This window comes from Chelonia mydas, chromosome 14, assembly GCF_015237465.2.
Source record: "Chelonia mydas isolate rCheMyd1 chromosome 14, rCheMyd1.pri.v2, whole genome shotgun sequence".
Classification (NCBI taxonomy): domain Eukaryota; kingdom Metazoa; phylum Chordata; order Testudines; family Cheloniidae; genus Chelonia; species Chelonia mydas.
This window is the reverse complement of record NC_051254.2, coordinates 6,198,040-6,223,239: the sequence shown is the minus strand read 5'-3', so window position 1 is coordinate 6,223,239 and position 25,200 is coordinate 6,198,040. Positions and strand designations below refer to the sequence as shown.

Sequence of the window (25,200 nt, the reverse complement as noted above, 5' to 3'; positions counted from 1 at the left end):
GGCGAGCAGGGCTCGGGCTGCAGGGCTAAAAATAGCAGTGTAGACATTTCTGCTAGAGCTGGAGCCTGGGCTCCAAGATCCTCCCCTGTCATTGGGTTTCAGAGCCTGGGCTCCAACCCAAATGGGAACATTGACACTGCTATTTTTAGCCCTGCAAGGCCAAGTCAACTGACCTGGGCTTTGAGGCTCGGCACAGCGGGTTTGTCTTTGAAGTGTAGACATACCCCATGTGTCTTTAGTCCCTGAGAATAACCCTACATTTACAAATAATGCACTCCTGCCTTGAGAAAAAAGGAAACAAAGGCATTTTATCCCCACAGTAGAAACAAGAGAACATTTGAAAGGTCACACTAATAAATTACTTTCATTAACAATGGGAAGGATGTAATATGATGATTCATATCTTCTCAGTCAGGAGTGCCAGAACTGGGTTGGCAGGGGCAATGGCCCTCCCACTTTTTAACATGGGCGTAGTTTGGGAGGCAGGGGGCTGTGTTGCCCCCACCCTCCCCAAACTGCAAGCCTCAGGTTGTATGGAGTGGCACCGGCAGGGTCTGTGCTTCACGGCGGGGGAGCTGATAAGGTGACCAGCTCCCCCACAACGAAGCACAGCCCCTGCCCATGGTGCCAGCTTCTTCCCAGTGGGGGGGCCGAGGTGGGCCTTAGCCCCCCCGGTCACCATGAGCCCCAGCCCCTTTCTGTGGCCCTGCCCTTGCTCCTCCTCTGGGCTGTGGTAAGAACCGCTCAGGGAGCTCAGGCCGCTATGGGGAGTCCCGGACCTTCCACCTGCCCTGGGCGGTGTGGATGTGGACCAGAGGCTACCCTCAGGCACCCCAACCCCCTGTCTAGGGCAGGTGGAGGGTCTGGGATTCCCCATAGAAGCCTGGGCTCCCTTGGTAGCTCTTACCACTGCTCGGCTCCAGCTTCCAGCCTGGCCGGGGAATAGGGCTTCGGGGGGAAGAGGAGGAGCAGGGGATAGGGCCATGGAGAGGGACAGGGCCTTGTGGCCCCCCTGACTACTACCAAGCTTCCAGGACTCCTGCTCAGAGTTACTACGTGAGCTTTCAGATCCTTTTGGATAAATGTACAAACCTGGCCTCTTACCTTGTGCTGACAGCCCTGGGGAGATAGGATGGACTAGTAGGTATGGCACTGGACTGGAGGTGAGAAGACCGGGGTTTTATTTCCAACACTGCCACCCACCTACTATGTAAACTTAGGCAAGTCACTTAACCTCACTGTGTCCTCTCCCAACTTGTCTCTGTCTTGTCTATTTAAATTGTAAGCTCTTTGGGACAGGGTCAAGGTTGTCTCTTTCATTAGCACAATGGGGCCCTGATCTCGCTTACAGGATCACTTACAGGTCCTAATGCAAACAAATAATAATTTGTGAGAACAAATGGAATTTGTATGTACTGACGTGCCAATGCGATTTGTACGTGTAAATGTGGTCATTTGGGCACTTCTATGATTGCACTTATAAAATTGTGCATACAAAGTTAGAGACCAGTGTGAAAATTTGGCCCTTTAAGTCTAGTCAAAGGCAAGGTTTCTCACCAGTCATCTTCCATATGAAACATACTTACCTCTTGTTCAACTTCTTTTGGCTGAATCCCTTTGATTTTAGCAAAAATCCTTAGATTTTCTTTCACTGTTAAAACTTCAAATTGAATGTTAAATTGTGGGCAAACTCCAATTATTTTCCTAATTTCTTCCAAGTCCTCCATTTCAGATACTTTGTATTTATATATCATGGCAGAGCCTGCAAAAGTAAACATGAGTAACAGAAAGCATAACATGCTGTTAGAATGCATGGTATGTCAGACATTGATATTGAAATATGAGCAAAAGTATCTATCCTTATAACCTGGATGAAAGAAAACTCTGGATATTTGCACTGTGTTCCTTCCACAGTAGATGTAACCCACTAGTATGTATCCCACAAAAGCATTAACCTAATTTACCCAATGAAATTTTCTTACATGATCTTGTTTTAAGAAACTAAATAAATAAATCGATTAAAATGTTACCAACATGAGAAATCATTTGCCGGATATTTTGTACAGCGTGCCAGATTCGCAGACAGTGCAAACATTTTGCTTTCTTTTGGTAATATAAGGCTGCGCAAAAATAAAAGGAAAAATATACATACATACAAACGCTAACCAAATATTTTCAAACTTTAGGAAACAGATGAAATTTTGGGAGAAAGTTTGGGTCAACTCTTATTTTATTCTAATCAATTCACCCATCCCCTGTTCTTCATCTGCTTGAAATAAGGAGAGTCTCTGGGAAGGGAGGAGAGGAAATTGGGCTTAGTACACGGTATAAAAGCTTTTGTGCTTGAAGAACACAAAAAGAAGGAGAAGATAGAGGAGAACAAGTTAGCAGGGCGTGGAAACATAAGAACAGCCATACTGGGTCAGACCAAAGGTCCATCTAGCCCAGTATCCTGTCTTCCGACAGTGGCCAATGCCAGGTGCCCCAGAGGTAATGAACAGAACAGGTAATCAAGTGATCCATCCCCTGTCACCCATTCCCACCTTCTGGCAAACAGAGGGTAGGGACACTATCCCTGCCCATCCTGGCTAATAGCCATTGATGGACCTATCCTCCATTAATTTATCTAGTTCTTTTTTGAACCCTGTTATAGCCTTGGCCTTCACACAACATCCTCTGGCAAGGAGTTCCACAGGTTGACTGTGCGTTGTGTGAAGAAATACTTCCTTTTGTTTGTTTTAAACCTGCTGCCTATTAATTTAATTTGGTGACACCTAGTTCTTGTGTTATGAGAAGGAGTAAATAACACTTCCTTATTTTCTTTCTCCACACCGGTCATGATTTTATAGACCTCTATCATATCCCCCCTTAGTCGTTTCTTTTCCAAGCTGAAAAGTCCCAGTCTTATCAATCTCTCTTCATATGGCAGCCATTCCATACCCCTAATAATTTTGTTGCCCTTTTCTGAACCTTTTCCAATTCCAGTATATCCTTTTTGAGATGGGGTAACCACATCTGCACGCAGTATTTAAGATGTGGGCAAACCATGGATTTATATAGAGGCAATATGACATTTTCTGTCTTATTATACAGTATATCCCTTTCTTAATGATTCTGTTCGCTTTTTTGACTGCCACTGTACATTGAGTGGATGTTTTCAGAGATCTATCCACAATGACTCCAAGATCTCTTTCTTGAGTGGTAACAGCTAATTCAGACCCAATCATTTTATATGTATAGTTGGGATTATGTTTTCCAATGTGCATTATTTTGCATTTATCAACATTGAATGTCATCTGCCATTTTGTTGACCAGTCACCTAGTTTTGAGAGATTCTTTTATAGTTCTTTGCAGTCTGCCTGGGACTTAACTATCTTGAGTAGTTTTGTATCATCTGCAAATTTTGCCACCTCACGTTTTACCCCTTTTTCCAGATCATTTGTGGATATGTTGACTTGGACTGGTCCCAGTTCAGGCCCCTGGGGGACACGACTATTTACCGCTCTCCATTCTGAAAACTGACCATTTATTCCTACGCTTTGTTTCCCGTCTTTTTAACCAGTTACCAATCCATGAGAGCACCGTCCCTCTTATCCCATGACAGTTACCAATCCATGAGAGCACCTTCCCTCTTACTTTGCTTAAGAGCCTTTGGTGAGGGACCTTGTCAAAGGCTTTCTGAAAATCTAAGTATACTATATCCACTGCATCCCCCTTGTCCATGTGCTTGTTGATCCCCTCAAAGAATTCTAGTAGATTGGTGAGGCATGATTTCCCTTTACAAAGAACATGTTGACTCTTCCCCAACAAATTATGTCATCACTGTGTCTGACAATTTTGTTCTTTACTATAATTTCAACTAGTTTGCCCGGTACTGAAGTCAGGCTTACTGGCCTGTAATTGCCGGGATCACCTTTGGAGCCCTTTTTAAAAATTGGCGTCACATTAGCTACCCTCCAGTCATTTGGTACAGAAAGTGATTTAAATGATTGGTTACAGAAGGGGTTCTCAAACTGGGGGTTGGGACCCCCCAGGGGGTTGCAAGGTTATTGCATGGGGGGTCGCGAGCTGTCAGCCTCCCCCCAAACCCCGCTTTGCATCCAGCATTTATAATGGTGTTAAAGATATAAAAAAGTGTTTTTAATTTATAAGAGGGGTTACACTCATATGCTTGCTATTTGAAAGTGGTCACCAGAACAAAAGTTGGAGAATCACTGGGTTACAGACTACTGTTAGTAGTTCTGCAGTTTCACATTTGAGTTCCTTCAGAATTCTTGGGTGAATACCATCTGGTCCTGGTGACTTATTACTGTTTAGTTCATCAGTTTGTTCCGAAACCTCAATGACACCTCAATCTGGGACATCACACCTCCTTCCCTGCTATGAATATGTAGGAGTATAGGAATTGTCCTACCGTTTTAGATCAGTGGTCTATCTACTGTAATGTTCTATCTCCGACAGTAGCCAGTATCAGATGCTTCAGAGGAAGGTTCAAGGAGCTCCTTAGTTAAGTGACATTCATTTCCAGCTCACTGACAGCACATGGGCATTCCCATGTATTCATAATCACACATTTCTATTGTGCCTTCCCACATGTAACCATAAACTGTTCATTCCTTCAGACAGCCAGAATGTGTGTGTAGGTAGGGGAAATCACACTTTGGTAACCTTCCCTTCAGCTTGTCATTCGATCATTTTACCTTCTGAAGGTGGGCAAAGTCCACTAAGGATGTTCAGTAGCGTACTTTTTCCAGCTCCACTGTGACCAAGTAATGCAGTGATCTGGCCTTCATAGACATTAAGCAACAAACCTAATATAAAAAAATGGTATTGGTAATAAGGTAAAGCAAAGGAAGTTTAAACCAGAGAAGGGCTAGGAATTAGGATTAAAAATTCCCCAAGCTTCAGGTACTACAGGTAACTAGGTAATTGATCTAGCTAATATTACCACACTAGACATTGGCAAAGTTGCTTAAGCTGGAGCATGTCTAATGTAAACAGGAATGAGCTGCTCAGGGATTTCTGCATGAGGGGCCTCGATTTGGAAACTTCCCCACCCTGGTGTGCCGGAGCTAGGATTTGTTAACCTTTTCCATTATGCAGGAGAGCCCACTGGTTTTTTTCACCCTTCTGAGGAGAGCTGGGCAGTTTGTGGATGTTGATGGGCATCCTGTATATTATATTGAGCATTCAGATTTGTGGGATAAGTGCCCAGAGAATGGAATGGCCTAAATAGTACCCACATCTGTATGGGCAACAAACTGGGTACCTGGGCCCAAAAAGTTCCTTTTTCATGTATAATTATTAATAGCTATCAATATCCTTGTTGAATCTCATTTTTGTATTTATAAACAGTGTCCATCACCTTGGTATCTAGGTGCCTCTCAGGGACTAAAATGGGATGGTATGGGATAAATGGACGCATGGGTAGCTTGGTGCTTGGAAAAAATACCCACAGGTATCTTCACTTTCAGAGGCTTCCCTCCTTACCTCTTAAAGCATTCACTATCTTGTCCTTCCCTTTATAGGTTTTTTTAATATTGTTGATACTGAAAAAGAAGCAGACAGGTTTGAATTAACATTGGAATCGAAGGGCTAGTCGCTTCCTAAAGCTCTGCTTCTAGGTTGGGCTAATAGCAGGCAGGTACTGCAGGGGGTTCCTGCAGTAGTCTTCTACTTCTCAGCTCAGCACAGACCTCCTGGAGAATCAGGTCCAGGGTACTTTATGGGGAAGATTAAATAGAAATCCAAGTCTTTACATTTCTCTAGTGATTGGACTCATATAAGCCTTAACATGGTAGAAACCAAACTAACACGCTCTTATTGCCCATACCTGATGGCCTCTTTCCCACGAAATTCTGGAGGCACTTGCTCAACATGATCATTAAAGACCTGGTCACTGTATTCTTCATGGTCTAGGATATCATTGTTGACACAATTTTTTCTTTTTTTAAACCAATAAGATGGCTTCAGGAAGAACAAACGGGAATGGTGCATCCCATATTTATCTAATTATTAAACCAAAATAAAATGGAACATTTTATTCAGTGAAATATTGAGATAAAGCGGCTGCAGGGGATGGGGGGCATTTTCTAGGGTACCAATGACAGTTTTGCACCACTGAACTAAAAAGAGAATTAGGCACCAAATTGCCATTTGTGCCATCACCATAGCAAATGGAACCCATTCTAGCAATGTCAACAAATCAGGAGGCCAGGGATAGAGATAGAACATGGAATGAATAATCTGTCTTCCCTACAGGTAGCCCTTCTGGAATATTATCGAAGCACCTTGGCAAGGCAAGGAAGGGGAACTTGCATTAACACTGCTGTGCTGTGTTAGTTTTGTGGGAGAGGACTTTGTCCTGAGATCTGTCATACTCCCGTGCGTTAAATGTGCTTAGAAAACAGTAAATAAATCATTCTGAGCTTGAGCAGAATGAGAAAATAGATTCTGGATATAATAACAACACCTAACTGTTATATAGCAGTTTCTATCAATAGCTCTCTAAGCAATTTACAAAAAAGGCAAGTACAATTATCCCCATTTTACAGATGGGAGGCACAGATAGGTAAATGACTAGCCCAAGGTCACCCAGCCAGCCAATGGCTGGGAGGAAACAGAACCCAGGTATCCCTCTGAGTCCCAGTCTAGTAGGCTACAATACAGTCAAACCATGTTATTTACAGGAGATAGTTCAAGAGAAGGGGAAAGCAATGAAACCATTTAAATTAATTTAAATTGCAATCAGACTCATACTTACCAGGCAAAACTTTGTCAAAGTAGATGGCTAGCATCAAATAGAGAAGAGCATCAAAAGCCAACAGGGAAAAAACTGCCAACATTGGGAAGGAGTCTTCCAAAAAGTCAGAAAAATCCACCCCTTTCACAGCGTCTTCTAAATGTACAATCTGAAATAATGCAGACATTTACAGAGGAAAGAATACGAATGGATGTTAGAGCAGTTGGCTATGTAGAAGAAGCCTGTGGGGAAGTACAATAAGGGGTTGCTTAATTGTGTGGGTTGGATGGAATAGAGAGGATAAGGGCAAATAGGGATAAGAACCAAAGGGTAGACACAACAATTAAATTATTCAGGGCCATGAAGGCCAGAAGATGTTGAAATTTTATGTGGCAGGTGAGGTGAAGCCAATGCGCTTGAGGTTCTATTACTGGATTTGAAGGACTCAAACCCTTTCACCAGGAAATGGGTGTCATCATCAACTTTCCTTCACTGACTGCATTTCTGAAGAGTCAATGAACCCAAAAGTCTTAAAAGATAAAATGTTCATCCTTCCCTAAATGAACGACGCATGAGGAGGAAATTATTCTGCATCATACCCGCACAAATCCAGCCGCGAAAGCAAAAGGACTGAAGAGACCTAAAGCCCATTCCAAAGGTTCAGGAACATGGTTATACAATATAGCAAGGCCAAGACTTCCAAAGGACAGGGTGAAGAGGAACCCAACTATGCCAGTGAGCTTAGGTTTCTTCAACAAAGAGCTTAGCAAGAAAGCAAGTGACATCTGAAAGAGACCAAGGGTTTGTTAGCATCAATTTCTCAGAGAATCACAATATCATCGTACAGCACTACAGTTGTAAGACTGTTGGTGTTTCATTACTCTTATATAACCCCTAGTGACAAGGTGCTCAGAAGGATGGGCCAACATAAAAGAGAGTTATTGAGACTAATGATGTTTTCCATCCATGAGAACTTTACTGAACAAGGGTAGGAAAAGCTACAATTATGAGGTAACAACCAGCTCTGGGGGATGTTTTAAAGGCCTTATCTTATGTCAGGGTTGCCTTGACCCTGAATGCTTCCGAATTCGGAAGTATCCTGCCCTCTTCATTAATTAACCAGTATTTTTAGTCTGAAGAACCAATGAACTTTTTAAGGTTCAAACCGCCAGTGATAGAAATGACTGAAACAACACTTGTTTTAGGTGATTGGCAGCCTGCCTTCTCTGAAGCAGAGCTTTAATGATCTTGGTCCTTCAATGGCTTGATAGCTTGAGTCTATCCAACATATACAGGCCAAACCATGCCTCACAGCTTCCAAACATTACACTTGGATTAGCATCTGTGTATACGTCTGAACTTGGCTCAAGACCTTTAAAACACTTTTTGTTTAACTGGATCATAAAAATAAACCTAAAATCCAAGAGACCATAGCAAAGAAGCTAATACTGCAGAACAGAATACTCCTTAGCATTACTTAATTAATGTAAATGAAGTCTAGTTGAGTGGAGAGATCCCAAACCAGGGTCGCTCAATCATTCTCTGGACTGCGGAAGTAAATTCCTGTCCTCTTTGGTCTTGGCTAAGCTTGCACTGAATTGTGAGAGGAATGTTAATCTGCAGCTGAAAATGAATTGAGAAAATGAACTGAGCCCAGCAAGTTTTGTCCCGGAGTGGACTGAAAACATGACTCTATTTAGGATCTGTATGAAGGCTGTCTGAATCCTCCAGGCCAAATCCTCTCTCCCCCGCAGCTCAAAAAGTTTTGCTTGTGGCAATACCAAGGATGCTTAAATCCAGACTTATTATAAGTCCAGAGATGGAAACAGCTATGCTTCTTCTGAAAAATATAACTTACCAAAGAGATGCCATAGAGGTAAAAGAGGAAGAACATCACAGAATGGCTGGTGTGGTATATAAATTCATCAGATTTCATGATAAGTGTCAGTAGAATTGCCACAATTAAAATATAGCCTGCATACAGAAAACCCCAGGAGAACCTAAAATCAAAAGACATTGCATTACTTTTCTGGTTTATGTATGGATGCGAGGTCATGCAGTAATCTGTTAAAAAGGGGGGAGGGGGAAGGGAAGCCTATACTTTGATACAATCATTGATATTTCTTTGACAAAACATGTCACCATAATGTTTTACAGAGATACTGCCAACTTACCATTTGCTTTCAATTTAGGTTTTAATAAAAAGGGGAGTTTCATGCCATGATAGAAATAGAAATATTTTTATGCAATTAAAAATAAATAAATGAATTATGTTTCTCTTTAATATATTTGTCCTCAAAACACCTATGTGAGGTAGAGCAGTGCAGTTATCCCCATTTCACAGATGGGGAACTGAGGCACAGAGGCTACACAGCTTAAGCAAGGTCATACAAACAGTCTGCGGCAGAGTAGAGAATCTAACCCATGTTTCCCAAGTCCTAGGCTGTTGCCATGGCCATATACCAAGCTCAGATGGACAACTCATAAACACAAAGAACTGATTTTTTAAATGTGATAGGAGACAGTGCAGACTTAAAGCCCCAAGAATATGGGCAATATATGATCTCTAGTTTGCCCGTCAGATGGGGAGAATATAAAATGCACATCTTGAACGGACGTGAATCAGTGTGCATCCATCAGCTTCCATCTTCCTCTGTTTACTGACCAGAATTTTATCTGGGATAATGATAGGAAGATTTTAAAACAGGGAAGACATCCTGGAAAAAATGTTCATTCTGACTGTGGCTATTCTTCCAGACCAAGAAGTTTCCACATTTCTCCCAGAATTTACAGGGTAAAAAACTGGCTCCATTGAAGTCAACAGATTTCAGATTTACCTTAATTTCTTTTAAAGCTGGATGCTTTCCCGTAAACATGCATTTATTTTAGACAGCAATTTAAAAATTGTTGCACAATGTTTCTCTAAGCAAAAAGCATGAAGTTCATTTTCCTAATGGCTACTCTTGCATTTCTGGGTTTTGTACAGTAAAGATTGATAAAATTGCTCATGCTTCCTAAACAAACGGCTATAAAAATATAACCAGGCACTCATGAAAGGGCCAAGGACAGAGGGGCAAGAGAGAAAATTTGCTGGAGGCTCAGACTTGAGCACAAATCACCATCTTCATGTTGGATTTAGAGCAGGGTTTGACACCAGCTTGGCAGAAGTCTTTAGGTATTCCTTCCCAGGCTGTTTTTCAAATAGAAAGCTCCAAATTACACAAGGAGCAGCTATACACTATATTTCCTCAGAACTCCTGTCCTGATCTGGGGTCACTGTGTGTACCTGTATTGCTCGCTCTTTTATGGGTAAGGCCCTATTTAAATTGCAGGATGGTCTTCAAATAATTGCAGTTGAGTTGCGGACAAGACTTGGAAAACTACGGAAAAGTAATAACGTAATTTGGAAAAGCCAGAGTAGTCCTATGTGTTCAAGAAAAATGTCCTGGAACAATATAAACACTCACGTGTTAGGTCATTGCCCGCTAATTATTTCTGATAACCAGACATTTGGCTGCAACTACATTACATTACTTAAAAAAAAGTGACGAGTACAATATGAAATTCAGAAGACAAAAAATCTTAACACTATTGCTATAGAAATTGAGTCCAATCACTTTAGCCCTTTACATTTTACAGGCATTGAATGTTAGTGCAGTACTACTTGCATATTCAAAATTATGCAAAATTGTGGACTGTGCAAAGTTAGCGAATTAAAATCAAAATTGCCGTGGAAGCCTAATATTGCGGGATCTGCGATAAGGACTTTACTTATGGGCATAACCCATCCTCCCTATAAGGTGCTGAGCCTAGATACTACGGTGAGTCTGTGTATAATTAGCTCCGAGCTGGGAGGGTCTACCTGAACGGGCACTGAACCCTGGCTGGATATTACCAGGCTATTGTCTAGCTCAGTGGGGTCTCCTCTATGGGACACTCCTGGGTTAGAGAACGGTAATGCCTTGGGGCTCGCAGAAGGGGGCACTGAAAGATCCATACACCCTGTCACAGAGCGGTACCACAAATACCATTCAGTAGCAAAACGAAATCAGTCTGCACTATTACTGACTATAATGGACACACGTTGGCTTCAATGACCAAGTTAGAACACGTTGAAATGTTTTGAATCCTGAACATTTGAATGTAGGGAAAATGTGAGGGGGGTTGGGGGCGGGGGGGAAGAGGAGGAAAGGGTCCCTGAATTTTCTTTTTGGACCCATTCTAATGGAATTCCTCTGAAAGACAGTTTGGCCCCTTGTCCTTGTATTTAAGGCTCAATTCTGCATTATGATCTGTGGAAGGACTGCTTTGCCTCCACCGATTACAATGCAAGATCTACACCTTTCACATAAAGCAGAGAAAAACAAGCAGCCATTCAACTATGTCACGACAAACTAAAGGCTCTCAATTTGCTTTGGCTACTTTCATTGACTCTCATACATTTGTGCAGCTGACTGGTAATTCTGATGCACTGCCTATATTTAGCAGCTTCCTTTGGCAACATGGATTACACCTGGGCTTAATTTACGTTCTCAGGTTTTGCAAATGGAGAGGACACATCTTGCTCACCCAGCAGAATTTCCCAGCTTCTTACAGTTTACTTTAAACACATGGCTGCATCGGTGAGATATTAATTCACCAGTTGATTTATCTGCCATACATAGTTAAGTGGGCATTTCACACACCAGAAGGCTAAATCCTGGAGCGCCATCATCTTCATCAGCTCCTTAAACTTCCTCCTTTCTTTTGCCACATTGAGTGACATAAAGTATATGAGTGGAGAGAATGCCACTGCAGTGCAGACAACCAAAACGTCATAGTTAATGCCTTCTGCAACACGAAAGGGAGGTATCCTCATCTGTACAGCAGTGACTGATTGCAGCTCTTCCATCACTGAGTGGTTTGATGCAACCTAAAATACAAAACAAGTAACCAATTAGTTTAATTTGACAAGATCCCAGATTCTTAGGGACATTTTGTCAATGATTCTTGGCTGTGGGAGCTGGATTTGAGCACTCTCACTGTAAACTTCTCCATCGGAATTAAGGAAAGATGAGAAAAGGGCAACCTAATTCACTCTCTACACAAACACTCACTGATGCCTGAGCTCACACCTGCACTCCAGACCCTGAAGCTCTAGCTGTAAAGAGGATGATAGGAGCCACGTGAAAAACATTCCAATCACCAGCAAGAAAACCCCCATGTTTCTCGCTGTTTTCCAAAGCAGCAGACATTTTCACTCTAGCCTTATGGCATAGGGTGTATCTGTATGGCAGGCATTTTTTTTTCACAAAGTGTTAAACTCTCATTTTGACACAAGAGGAGTGACGTTCACTCGCTGGATCACTGGTGGTAGCGGCGGGATGGTTTTCTTGGAAGGGCGGCGTTCAGGGTGTTATTTCCAGCAGCGAGTTGCTTTAATGTGGAGACAGTGTGGCCTGGTGGACAGACAGAACATTAGACTGTGATTCAGCCTGCTTGGTGAACTTGGGGAAGTCACTTCATCTCTCAGTTTCCCCATCTGTAAAATGGGGCTAGCGAGAGTGACCTCCTCTGTAAAATGCTTTAAGATCTCCTGATGAAAAGTGCCGTATAAACGCTAGGTATTATGAACAGGGTGCCGCACACAAAGATAGTCCAGTTATGCCTCCCTCCGTGCAGCTACACTAGATTTGGAGAAGATGCCAGGGTGCCGTACTTTGGCTGCAAATGCTAGCGTGCAGGAATGCAGTGGAGGGTGGCTTGCTCTGTCGCGTGCCTTTGTTGAGCTGAGGCAGATTCATGGCCTCATGCGCTGCATACTGGCAACGGAGCAGGTGACACCCTTCCAACAGGTAGAGTAAGAGTCAACGTTGACTGTGCACCACTGGAGACATGATGACTTCGACAGTCAGACTGTAACTGCTGGAAGGCAGTGGGGTCTGGAGGAATGTGCGCAGGTTTAGGAAACAGGCAGTCATGGGTTTTAATTCTGGCTATACCACCGAATCTCTGTCTCCCTCAACACTAAGGGGATAATGATCCTCATGGGGGTGTTATAAGAATTAATGGCTTGTACACTGAGTTTACAATGTAGAGTGCTAGATAAATACAATGAATATTTAACTACTGCAGCTGGGGTGCAAATGCAAGCACTTTCCACCAGCTCACCATACTGCTCTAAGAAATGATCTGTTTATTTTAGGTACTTATAGGGCTCCCATCATGGTAGTATCTGAGCTCCTCAAAGTCTTTTAATATATGTGAGGTAGAGAAGTACTATTAATTCCATTTTACAGATGGGGAACTTAGTCACAGTGAGGCTAACTGACTTGTCCAAGGTTACACAGGAAGCTTGTGGCGGAGATGGGAATCATACCTGGTCTCCAGCACCCCAGACTAGTGCCTTAACCACTGGGCCCTCCTTCCTTTCACAGCATTTGTGCGATTCAGCACTTGAACCAAATTATGGTAGACTTATGGACACCCTATTTGGTGTGCTCAGTATTTTTGCATGGATAGAAACAGAGAAAAATAGGGCTGGAAGCGAACTCAGAAGGTTATCTAGTACATCCCCCCACGTTGAGAATGGATTAAGTATATTTAGACCATCCCTGACAAGTGTTTATCTAACCTGTTCTTAAAAACCTCCACTGACGTAGATTTCACAGCCTCTCTTGGTAACCCTATTCCAGTGCTTAGAAGTACTCAGCAGTTAGAAAGTTTTTCCTGTTATCTAACTTAAATCTCTCTTGCTGCAGTTTTTCAACCAGTTATTTACACACCTTAGAGTGATTTCACCTAGGCCATATTTCCCTAGTTTTCTCAGGCAAATGTCACGTGAGACTGTGTCAAAACCCTCGCTAAAATCAAGATATATCACATCTACTGCTTCCCCCTATCCACTAGGCCTGTAATGCTGTCAAAGAAGGGAAAGAGGTTGCTTTGGCATGATTTGTTCTTGATAGATCCATGCTGGTTATTACTTATGACCCTATGATCCTCTTGGTGCTTACACACCGATTGTTTAATAATTAGTTCCAGTATCTTTCCAGGTATCAAAATGAGGCTGATTGGTCTATAATTCCCTGGGTCCTCTTTGTTCACTTTTTAAAGGTATGTACTTTGTTTGCCCTTCTCCAGTCCTCTGGACCCTCACCTGCCCTCCATGAATTCTCAAAGATAATTGCTAGTGGTTCTGAGACTGCTTCAGTTGTTTCCTTAAGAACCTGAAGGTGAATTTCATCAAGCCCCGCTGATGTGAATACATCTAATTTCTCTAAAAAGATCCATCTACATGTAAAGTATTTGGTCAGAGATATTCTTTGCTTAGGTCCAATACTAATAATCTGGCTAAAATGAACTGACTTTCAAGCTCCTGGCTCTACTTACTTGAATGATAGCAGCGTCAATGTTTGCTTGCAGGGAAACAAATCCTGAAGTCCACTGTTGACTAACAGCACAAGTGATGTCGTCATAAAATATGGAGCCAGAGCAGCTGCCTAGAGGAAAGATTTTTTTAAAAAGCAAATAGTATTGTGTGTGTGGGGGGGGGGGGTACATGACACAGAGGATTAGGGAAGTGGAGCCTATCACCTGTAGGTCCTCCAATTAGACTGTAGTCTGTGGCTGAAATCCTGACCCTGCTGAAGTTAATGGCAAAAATTCCTATCGACTTCGGTGGGTTTCACTGGAGGTCAATAGTGCCTGAGAGTCATTTCCATATCATGGGTGTTCAGTGGTCATTACGCAATGATTTCGGGGAGTCTTAGTGCAATAGCTAGTACGGTAGGTACACACTACCAAAGCACCCTTACAATGGGCAGAAAAGCACTAACAACTTGAAAATATATGGTTCAGTTAGGAGGGCCAGAGTCACCCATTTGAAAATGACCAGGACATGAAGTTAGCACTGTACTCTTCCAATACCCAGGACAGGCAGGTCCCAGGCCATATCTACACTGCGGGCATTACAGCCCATGAAAAATCCACACTGCTAAGCACCATAGTTATGCTGACCTAACCTTTGACATAGACGCAGCTAGGTCAATGGAAGAATGCTCTTGTCAACCTACCTACCTTTGGCTGGGGAGGTGGAGTGACTGAAAAAAACCTTCCCTTTCTGTAGGCTGCATCTACACTACAGGGTTACTGCAGCATAAGCTAAGACACCGTAGCTATACGCTGCTGTAGTGCCCAGAGAGTAGACATTGGCTTACATTCAGTGCATTTTCTGGGAATGTTTATGTTTTGTTTTGGAGATGGCTGCTGCAGAAGTTTGGAAGCCTGGCTTCTTCTGGGCATAAGAAATTAACCAGGTGCATCTCTTTTCCTGAAAAGCTTTATTCCCGACAGATTGTATTTAGTGGCTTGAAAGACGAAGGGAGGAAGCCATAGCATATCTTTAGGGTGGGGATGAATGGGATGGAACAAAAGTAGAATAATACCCAGATCTAAGTGGTAAAGAGGAAAAAAAAATTCAGTTAGAAGGTCAGAAGTTGTAGTGTTGTTCTGTGAGGACAGAACTGCAAGGTCTTTGAACTGATTGCTACAAGGAAGGCCACTGGAGCGGATAAGAAAAACAAGGCTCACAATAGCAAGGCGTATCCCTTTAAATAGAGTCTGCCTGTTTGCCCCACAGATTCTACCTGTTTCCACAGAGCTAGTAGACTCTGAAAACGCTTTCCCCAAGGAACAAGGCTTTGGATGGTCACAAAGTCTGAGGCCATGTTTTCAGAGGAGTTCAACACACAGCAGTCACTCCGGGAAACAACGGATGCTGAGCGCTCTGGAAATTCTGGGCACTGGCGCCCATAGGCTCCCAAAGCACTGGGTGCTAGCTCATCAAAGGGGTCAGGAAAGATCACAGCATTCAGGGATGTGAGAGATCCTGCTGACTTCCAGAATGGCAGGGTTGGGGGGTTTGCTCCCTGCCAGAGGAAGAGAGGCTGTAAATGCTGGTGGATAAAGGTGCACCTGCCTCCTCCACAAAATGCCTCGTCACTAATGTTCATTAAAGTGCAAGCTGCCAGGGCTGAACGGAGGGCGGGGGGCGGGGAGGAAAGCAGGAGATATGGGAGAGAGGAAAAGCCCTCTGCCAGACCAAAGTTTAAGGCAATCCCATTGTCCCATGAGAATTCCACAGGACTTAACCAGTGGTGCAAGTAGAAATCATTTCTTGCTGGTATGCTGCACTCATGGGAAGGGACACAAGGGGGGGGGGGGGACATGTGACCTCTCCATGTGATCCCCCAGGTGACTTGTGCCCAGTCCGGGGCCCCCGCGCTGTCCCTGTCCCTTCCCCATGATCCACATCCATCCCACCTTACCGGTGGCGGGGCTCTGTCCTCCTCCTGCTGCACCAGAGACTTCTGCTGTACAGACCCCAGGCAGGAGGACTCAGGAGACGCAGCTGTGTGGAAGGGCGGGGGCAGGACCATACCACCATGCTTGCACCACCGGGGCTTACAGAACACTGGGTTTGTGAGGCAGTTCCTGGCCGAAAATTTTCCAGGGGAATGTTTTTCAGCCAGAAAACGTCAATTTGTCAACGTCAACATTGTGGGGGAAAATGTGTCATTTTTTGATGAAATTTCATTCAGGAAGAAAGTGCTTCAATAAGGTCCTTATTGGTGTTTTATTTTGAAACAACTTCTTGTTTCTAAATATGTTATTTATTTTATATTATGCCAATTACAATACTTATTTACCAAACCCAGAAGCAAACCTGTTACTAGTTAGAACATCAATTACCAAATGAGCAAACCAATTACCAGTTAGAAGGCCAATTTTCAATTATAACTTTTAAAAAATTAAACTCTAATTCTGAAATAAAATAAAAAAATAAAATATTTTTAAAAATTTAAACAGAAACAAAACATTTCAAATGAGCCAAAACAATCCCCCTGCCCAAATTCGGTTTTGTGAGAAATTTTGAAATTTCAGCTTTTCATTCCAATGGAGAATTTTCTTTTGTTTTTTAAATATCAGAATTTTCCATGGAACAGAATTCTGAGTCCCAAACAGATCTATTCCTGAGTATACTGAATGGGTGCCATTGGGTGCTGAAACTTTGACCAAGTTATCTACTTCTGTGAATGCCTAGAGTCACCCAACAATCCATTCCAAGTAGACAGATATCCCATATACAAGAATCAATATTAGAAAATAGTTGTTTGAACACTAATTTTATACCTACATACATTTTAATCTCACTTCGACCGTTATAATTTGTGATTAAATTGAAAGATTAAAATTATTAAAATTCACAATTATTTGTGTTAAACGGGAAAAATCACCTGAACGATGATCCATATTGTCCCTTTGCAAATGGAATTCAGAATGCCAATTGGAAACTAACTCATAAGAGAAAGCGTCATTAAATTTAACTTCTATAAATTCATAGAATGCCAGAGTAGTGTTTTCCAGCTCTGTTTGTTCTCCAGTGTTCTCTCCAACAATATGTATATCTGTGATATATAAGAAAAATAAATGCGCATGTTTACAACTATTGTCTACCAAAACATCAGATGACTGTCACTTTTATGACAAGCAAAATAAACCATCAAAACTAGGGAAGAACAGAGTCACTTTGTCTAATGTTAAGTGGACTTCAAAATCGTGAGTCAGGAACTTTAACTTGAATGTTAAGACAGCATTTCATTCAAGAGAGGAGTGAAAAACAAATATGTAGCAACGGCTAAAAAACAGAAGCAGAGAGAGCCAGAAGAAAAAAAAAACATAATGAAAAATGAATGTAGAGATCCCGAGGCCAATGGAATAAGTTAAAGCAGCCCCAAGGCTGCTCTTAAAAAAACAAACACCAGGACAACCGCAGTGCAGACTGGCCATCAGAACTGGAGAGCCATAACTGGCACCCTAGTGTCCCCCACATCCTCTCTTCTGCACTGAGTGGCATATGGCCATAAGAGAGACTCTGCCCCATGATATTCATTCACACCACACAGGTGGACTGGCACTAGCATCCTCTGGCATTAGAGATTAATATCTAACGAATATTCAGTACAAGCAAAATACACCTTTTAATAAAAAGTCTCCTGAAATACAGGAAATGTAAACAACAACAGTGTAATAACGTTAGGAGAGAACGCACTCTTCAGAAAGGAATCAGAAGCCACATGCTGCATTATTTGCCTGGTAGTATGCGTCACTGGTGTATACTGAATTCCATAACTGCGAGAATTAAACTTATCTGCACGCCCAAAGTCAGCTGAAGGTGTTGCCGGGTATCGCATATACCAACCACTAATTATATCCAGATACAATATGAGGGGAATCAGTAGTGAGAGGACCAATTCCTAAGGAGAAAAAAAAAAGAAGCAAATTAGAAGTTGGTAGCACATCTGCAAATCACCTGACCAGCAACCATACTGCCCTGTAGAAGGAGCTTATCCCATTGTAGGGTTTTGGTATACACTTTGGGAGAGCAGCTGCTAACTGAATGACCTTATATACTTGCATATTTGTTATGCAAACTCCGCCCCTTGGCTGTGCTGTGAAGCATGCAGTCAAAGCTCAAGTGCCTTCATCCTGTCAAGAAGTGAGAACATTTAGAGTGGCAATTTCTGACTTTGCTTAAGCACTTTTGGAACAATTGATGAGTAAGCGTTGACCCATACAGTTATACCTGATACCCTCCCAGCCACAACCTCAGTTAGCCAATTTAGTGATGCCAAGGATGTAACTTTTTATAATACTATGCCATTTTTTTCTGTTCAGCTTCTGTTGAGTAGAAATGACATACAGATCCAATCCTACACAGAGGGATGGGAGTAGGGTGAGCAGAGGGCAAGTGTGAAAAATCGGCACAGAGGGTGGGGAGGTAATAGGAGCCTATATAAGAAAAAGCCCCCAAAACCGGGACTGTCCATATAAAATCGGGACATCTGGTCACCCTAGATGGGACGTCAAAGGTTTGGGGCCCCATCTCTGCCAGAGAGTGCATTTCGGGTTCTCTCAGTCTTGCACACTTTCTTGAGCATTAAATTCACAGACTTTTTTCTTTTTAAGCAGAGAACAGCCTGGTAATGAGACCAACCAAATGGTCAATGAAATGCAAAGAGCACAGAGTGTCAATAGCAACCGAAGAGTGAGAGCTGGACTCTGCCTTCATGGCACTGGACCATGTCGCAGGTCATGCAGAGCTTCAGATCCAGATCGTCAAAGGTATGTAGGCACCTGACTCCCACTGAAACCAGTGGGAGCCAGATGCCTCAGTACCGTTGGGGATCTGGGCCGCAGTGTTTGAGGGGAGCACAAAGCTTCCTAGAAGTTCCTGGTGTGCAGCTGTAGCTTCGCCATTGAACCACACATGAGGATAGCATCCGATGAAGTGAGCTGTAGCTCACGAAAGCTCATGCTCAAATAAACTGGTTAGTCTCTAAGGTGCCACAAGTACTCCTTTTCTTTTTCCCCTCATTGCTTGCTACAGATGGGAAGGTGGGGCTTTGTTCTGCCTCTGACCTGTCCCCTTTGGCTGGTGCAGTCTGGCTCTGTGACTGCTGCCTGTTGTACGAGTTCTCCGGTGAAGCCCAGCCCCAACCTCAGAACAAACCCCAGCTCTTCTGACTTACCTGTAAACTCTGCTTTTTCTTCCTCCATTTCACCAGTATATGCTTTAATAGCAGAGCCCCGGTTTGTTGACACACACTGATCTCTCGCTGACATCTAGGAAGCATTTCTGGAATGGGGTGAGAGAGAGTGAGAGGTTTTTTTTCCTATTAGTGCAACTGAACGGAGCGCTTTGTGTGGTGTGTGGGAGGGGCAGGTCATCTGTGATGGGTCTTTTGGAGCATCTGGATTTCATTTCATGTGTCTGTCATCCATATGTCTCATAAAGGGAAACTCATATCCCCTTTCCTCCTGGTGGCAGGCATTAGCTCATCTTATTTTCAGCTGTAATGCCAAACGCTTACACGAAACAAGACTATTTAGTGGATTGTCCTTTTTTTTTAAATGTATGTGTGGGAGAGTCAGTGCATTGATCTGCTATTTGCTGTTAAGGACTTGAGAGAGATTACTGGGAATGTGCCCATAAGTTATAATTAATATGGAGAAAAATTCATGATAAGATGATAAAGGGAAAACACACCCTCCATCTCTTTACATGAGTTAAATGCTTTAGAATTACCACCACCTTCCTTTAGGACAAATGCCCAGAGCAGGTGGAAAATGTACACATTGGGCTGAAAGCCTACTATGATGTGGCTGTAAGTTCCAATAAACCTTTGCATCATATAAGTGACTAGGACCCAGATCCTCAAAGGTATTTAGGTTCCTAACTTCCATTCATTTCCAAATGGAGCCTAAATACCTTTCAAGATCTGGGTCTAGGGAACCCCCTAAACTCGTTTATCCAGGACAAAGGACATAGAAATGAATAACTTTAATACACACAAAAAAGTGAGGATAGCTCTGTAAACATCTTTATTTGGGGTACCTATCTGCTCCGATGATCATCTAGTGATGTCAAAGAAATCAAAAGGCAGCTAAAGTGAACCTAGCTAAGTTGTGTGTTGTGAATTTTCAGACTAGCTACGACTTATAAACAACTTAGTTTGTTTATAATATGTATATCTCTCCCTCTAGCCTTAATAAAAACTTGCTTCAATTAGGCCAGTTGTGGCCTTGGAATGTTGTTCTGGAGAATTCCAGCATAGACTGTCCTGGAAAGAGGAAACCCTCCTTAGAAAACAGGGTATCTGAAAACTCACTCATCTTCTGTTCTTGGTGAAAAAGGAACATACTAAAGGAGACCTCTCACAGAAGAGGCTGTGGTTTTGGTGGACAGGAGGGAGGTACTTATCAGCCACAGATATGCAGTGGGTTCGAAAGCCCCAGAGTTCAAAAGTTTATCTGCAGAGTTTTACCTCCCAACCTGGGTGGAAATGCGGGGGGTTAAGTATAAGGGGGACCTTACACTTCCGCTGAATTCAGCATACCTCAGGAGGTACACTCAGCACTAGAGCTGGTTGGAAATTTGCACTGCCCACCCTCAACAAAAGTTTCAAGTTTGCAGTGAAAAATCAACATCAGCAATATTTCAGCTGAAAACTGAACATTTCAATTTGGAAATGCTACCGCAGTGCCTCAAGGGAGTTGCCATTTAGGTGCCTCATGGCCTCATTCTCCTCTGTGGGCCAGGCTCCTTAAGGCTACATCTTCACAAAGCACCATAGGCCCCCCTTGTGGAGAGCTGTGATGGTGCTTTGTGGGAGTTCCTGGCCCTGGTGCATCATGGGAGATGTTAGTCCAGTTGGGGAACCCACTCCATAGAGGAAAACAGGGACATGAGGCGCTCAAACTTCAACTCCCAGAAGGCATCACAGTGGCATATCCAAATTAAAAATTTTGTGCATTTGAGAGTTTAACACAAAGCTGACCTTTTTCACAGACAGCCGTTTGTGAAGTTTTTGTGGAAAAATTGTTTAGCCGAAAGTCTAATTTTCCAACAAACAATAGTGTTGCTCAGCCTGACTCAGCACTTTGCAGCACATACAGCTGATCGGGGAAACCCAGCTTCAAGAATCAAAACTGACTCCTGAGAGGAGCCGTCTGCTAATGTCAGGCTACCAGCAGAACTTCAGACTAGACTTGGTCAGGTTAACAATTGTCGTGTCCCACAAAACTTTTCAGAATTTTAATTTTTTTCCTGTTTTGACTCAGGAAGAAACCAAAACCTTTCAAAGATTTTCATGAAAAAAGAGAGACTACCCACCTCCAAATAGCCAATCGATTGGTGATTAGGGCAGTCCACAGGGAGGTGGGAGACCCAGGTTCAAGTACCTACTTGGCCATTCTCTGACATCCCAGGTGACTGTCCTGACCACCAAGACAGTGGCTATTCTGGAGTGGGTCTCTCTCAAGCTTTCCTGTTGAAGCTATTCTACTTTGTATAACTATTCATCAGGGCTCGAATTGGAACCTGGGTCTCCCATGGCCCATGTGAATCCCTAACCACCAGGCTATTGGCTGGTCTGGTGTGCAACTCTCTCTGGTTTTGCCCAGAAATTCCATCCTGGACCCGAGGAACCTTTCCCAACAAAAGTTTTAAAGTCAACACTGGTACACCTCTATGAAAAGTTCCAGTTTCAACAAATTGGCATTTTCTGATGAAAAACCGTTTGGTCAAAAATTTCCCAACCAGCTGTATATCAAACAAGACACGCCTGAGCAAAATCATCTGCAGTGTCAGTAAGCACTGAAGACTGTATAGAGGGAAGAGCACTAATAGAGTGATAGGAGCTCAGACAGCATAGAATCAGACAGGCAGAAATAAACTCACCTTCACAAAAGCCTTCGGAGAAAGGAAGCTGGGACACTTGGAAAAGTCTGCGAAGATAGTGAAACACTCTCCTTGTTTCCCTGCACAGTGGTTTTGATGCCAGCTGGATGAACTAGTTATTCAGAATAGTCACTGAAAGGGAACAGCGTCCTTTTAACTGTCATGCTGCCAAAATGCTCTGTTCATGTGACCATTTCCCCGTATTTCTCAATTGTTTTCTCCCTCCCCTTCTCTTACTACCAGTTCTCCTAGCTAGCAGTACTGCCGCTATACTCATAAAACTGCAAACAAGCTTAGCAAGGGAGAGCACTCCCAGGAAAGTTACAGTCTAAAATTTCTTAGAACTTCGCCTCTGCACCTTTCAGCTTAAATGAAAGATGGACAAAGGTCAAAGCCCAAAAATCTGGTCTGAGAAAGCAACAAGTAAATATGAGCTTGATCCTGTGAGATGCTGAGCACTTCTTTGGGAATGCTTAGTGACCTCAGCTCCCGCTGAATTCAGTGGTGTTTGACAGAACTCAGAAGCTTGCAGGATTGGGCCCTATGCAAATAGAAAACCTTGTTGTGGGGGAGGGGAATACTGAGGGTTGAATTCATCCCTGGGCCAGAGCTGAGTTCAGTAAAGAAACTGGAGGCGGTGGGGGGGAAAAGAGTGTGAAGAGGTGCCTTTATGCCACCTTTGCTCCTGCTCCAAACTGAGGGCTTCTGAGGGCTGTACCTGTCCCTGGCATAGGTTAGAGCAGTCTGGAAAATTGTCCTAGCTTGCACTTAGTTGGCAACTGCCACAATAAGTTATTGTGGCCTCCAGGAATATCTTGGGCTATAGGAATGCCCCAGCCATGCCCCCTCCCTCCTCCAATGTGCCCCTGCCAGGGATGTCCCCCTTTTTCAGAGGCTATCCCTGCCCACTCTGATCCTTATTATATCTTCTGTGGTACTGTGTGTGGAGAGAAAGCAAAATTACTGTGGTTCGCAGGAGAGTTGAACTCAACCAATTACCTATGTCTGTTCCTGTCTCCCCCGAGGTCAGTTAGTCCCCAGGGTGCACATCCGCGACTGGCTGGTATCTGTGGCTCAAGTCAGGTTGTACTAATATGCACTAAGATGCACTTCTACCCAGAAAACTAATTCAACAGTTTCCCCCCATGTCTATTCAGAGTCACAGCTGTTCCCTTTAAGGACAAGCAGAGCTGGCTCTGTAGGATTTTTTGCAGCTATTATTCCATAAAGTTAGCCATTTTTCATTGTTTCTTCAAGTTATTCAATTTATCAGCTGCTCCAGCCGCCATAGAGACAAAAATCCATTTTAACACTCCTGTTAGCATAGCAGAGCCAACACAGCTAGGTGCAAGTGAGATGGGTTCTATTCTTCCTCAGACAGCAACAACGGGTTCGGTGATTTAAGTCACGATCCTACCACACTATCTGCACAGCACTCCTGAAAGAGGAACCCACTGAAATAAATGAGGATGTGGTTGGATTAACTGCAACTGGTGTTGCATGCAAGTATAACCAAGGGAAAAATAAGACAACAGTGGGGTTTGCAGTGGCGTCATTGATGACAGAACATGGCCTGTGGAATCTTTGTCATAGAATCATAGAAGATTAGGGTTGGAAGAGACCTCAGGAGGTCATCTAGTCCAATCCCCTGCTCAAAGCAGGACCAACACCAACTAAATCATCCCAGCCAGGGTTTGGTAGCCTGACCCAAAGTTGGGTATATATAATTGTAACTTGAGGATTAACAGGTTCATGTCCCAAGATCAGGCCCAGTAAGATTATTGTAAAATCATCATATAATTTGGGAACCCCAATGTGCACAGATTCAACACTCACAGCATAGGAACTCTCTCTATATATATTTACAAATATATAATTTATTAATAATTTAGCAAAGATTATACACACACTTAAATTTAACAAGGCAGAAAGAGATAAATACAGAAAGTACATTTGGACATCCATACTTACACCTGTATCTTTCTTCACCTACTTAACCATTATCTTACATACTTAACCATTATCTTTCTCATCACCGTCATCGTCCTCATCTTCCCCGGTGGCCATCATTCTGGCCCCTCCCAAGGTCTACATCTCTACAACCTATCTGCTGCTTGTGGGATGTTACTTTTATAGTAGGTTACGCTGACGCTGCCATGTCCAATGCATATTCAACAGAGGTCTTTATTTGTATTTCCTTCCCTTAAGCTGTCCGTTTTCTATAGGTTAGTATATGTATGACGTTACCCTATTAGCATACATGTCAATTTTCTGTCATGGCTCCTTTGCGGTCAGAGGTTCTGTCCGAAACCTTCCGAATGCTGGTGTCAGCTATGTTCTGTGGGTGGCTGAAGTCAGTATCCGGGACAAAATTTCCCCTCTTGCATGCTACTTTTAGTTCCCTATAATTTATGAGTTGCTTAAGTTTATTTATACCAAAGATTATAGGCCTCAAGCCTCATACTATCTACTAAAGCCAAATGTTACAGGATAAAAGCCTGTAGGTTCCTTGCATTATTACTAAATATAGTAAAGCAGAACAACAAAGCAATGAAGACAATACAGGTAAGCTGGCCCACTGTGCTAAAGCTTTGTCAAGCCAGTCCTTAAAAACCTCTAAGGATGGAGATTCCACCACCTCCCTAGGTAACGCATTCCAGTGCTTCACCACCCTCCCAGTGAAATAGTGTTTCCTAATATCCAACCTAGACCTCCCCCACCGCAACTTGAGAGCATTGCTCCTTGTTCTGTCATCTGCCACCACTGAGAACAGTCTAGATCCATCCTCTTTGGAATCCCCCTTCAGGTAGTTGAAGGCTGCTATCAAATCCCCCCTCACTCTTCTCTTCTACAGATTAAATAACCCCAGTTCCCACAGTTTCTCCTTGTAAGTCATGTGCCCCAGCCCCCTAATCATTTTTGTTCTCTTCTGCTGGACTCTCTCCAATTTGTCCACATCCCTTCCGTAGTGGGGGGACCAAAACTGGACGCAGCACTCCAGGTGTGGCCTCACCGGTGCTGAATAGAGGGGAATAATCACTTTGCTTGATCTGCTGGCAATGCTCCCACTAAAACAGCCCAATATGCCTTTGGCCTTCTTGGCAACAAGGGCACACGGCTGACTCATATCCAGCTTCTCGTCCACTGTAATGCCCAGGTCCTTTTCTGCAGATTA

At 43.1% G+C, this 25,200-nt stretch overlaps 1 protein-coding gene across 4 annotated transcripts in view; it reads right to left on the bottom strand.

Moving 5' to 3' along the window:
* Positions 1-24,695, bottom strand: part of LOC102930544 (ABC-type organic anion transporter ABCA8) — a 60,964-nt gene extending 36,269 nt beyond the window's left edge. The window contains exons 1-14 of one of the 4 annotated variants that reach the window (XM_027817450.3): positions 23,997-24,695; positions 22,026-22,157; positions 19,315-19,421; positions 17,835-18,039; positions 17,020-17,190; positions 14,114-14,223; positions 11,428-11,654; positions 8,601-8,742; positions 7,342-7,527; positions 6,764-6,911; positions 5,834-6,008; positions 5,491-5,549; positions 4,701-4,811; positions 1,587-1,762 (exon numbers count right to left, since the gene is read on the bottom strand). In XM_027817450.3, the coding sequence (XP_027673251.2) occupies positions 1,587-1,762; positions 4,701-4,811; positions 5,491-5,549; positions 5,834-6,008; positions 6,764-6,911; positions 7,342-7,527; positions 8,601-8,742; positions 11,428-11,654; positions 14,114-14,223; positions 17,020-17,190; positions 17,835-18,039; positions 19,315-19,419 (1,815 nt within the window). In that variant the 5' untranslated portion in view covers positions 19,420-19,421; positions 22,026-22,157; positions 23,997-24,695. Of the gene's footprint in view, positions 1-1,586; positions 1,763-4,700; positions 4,812-5,490; positions 5,550-5,833; positions 6,009-6,763; positions 6,912-7,341; positions 7,528-8,600; positions 8,743-11,427; positions 11,655-14,113; positions 14,224-15,369; positions 18,040-19,314; positions 19,422-22,025; positions 22,158-23,996 lie in introns of those variants that run through there. The other 3 variants (XM_037914196.2, XM_037914197.2, XM_043527614.1) reach the window with 3 other exon arrangements.
* Positions 24,696-25,200: the final 505 nt, after the last annotated feature.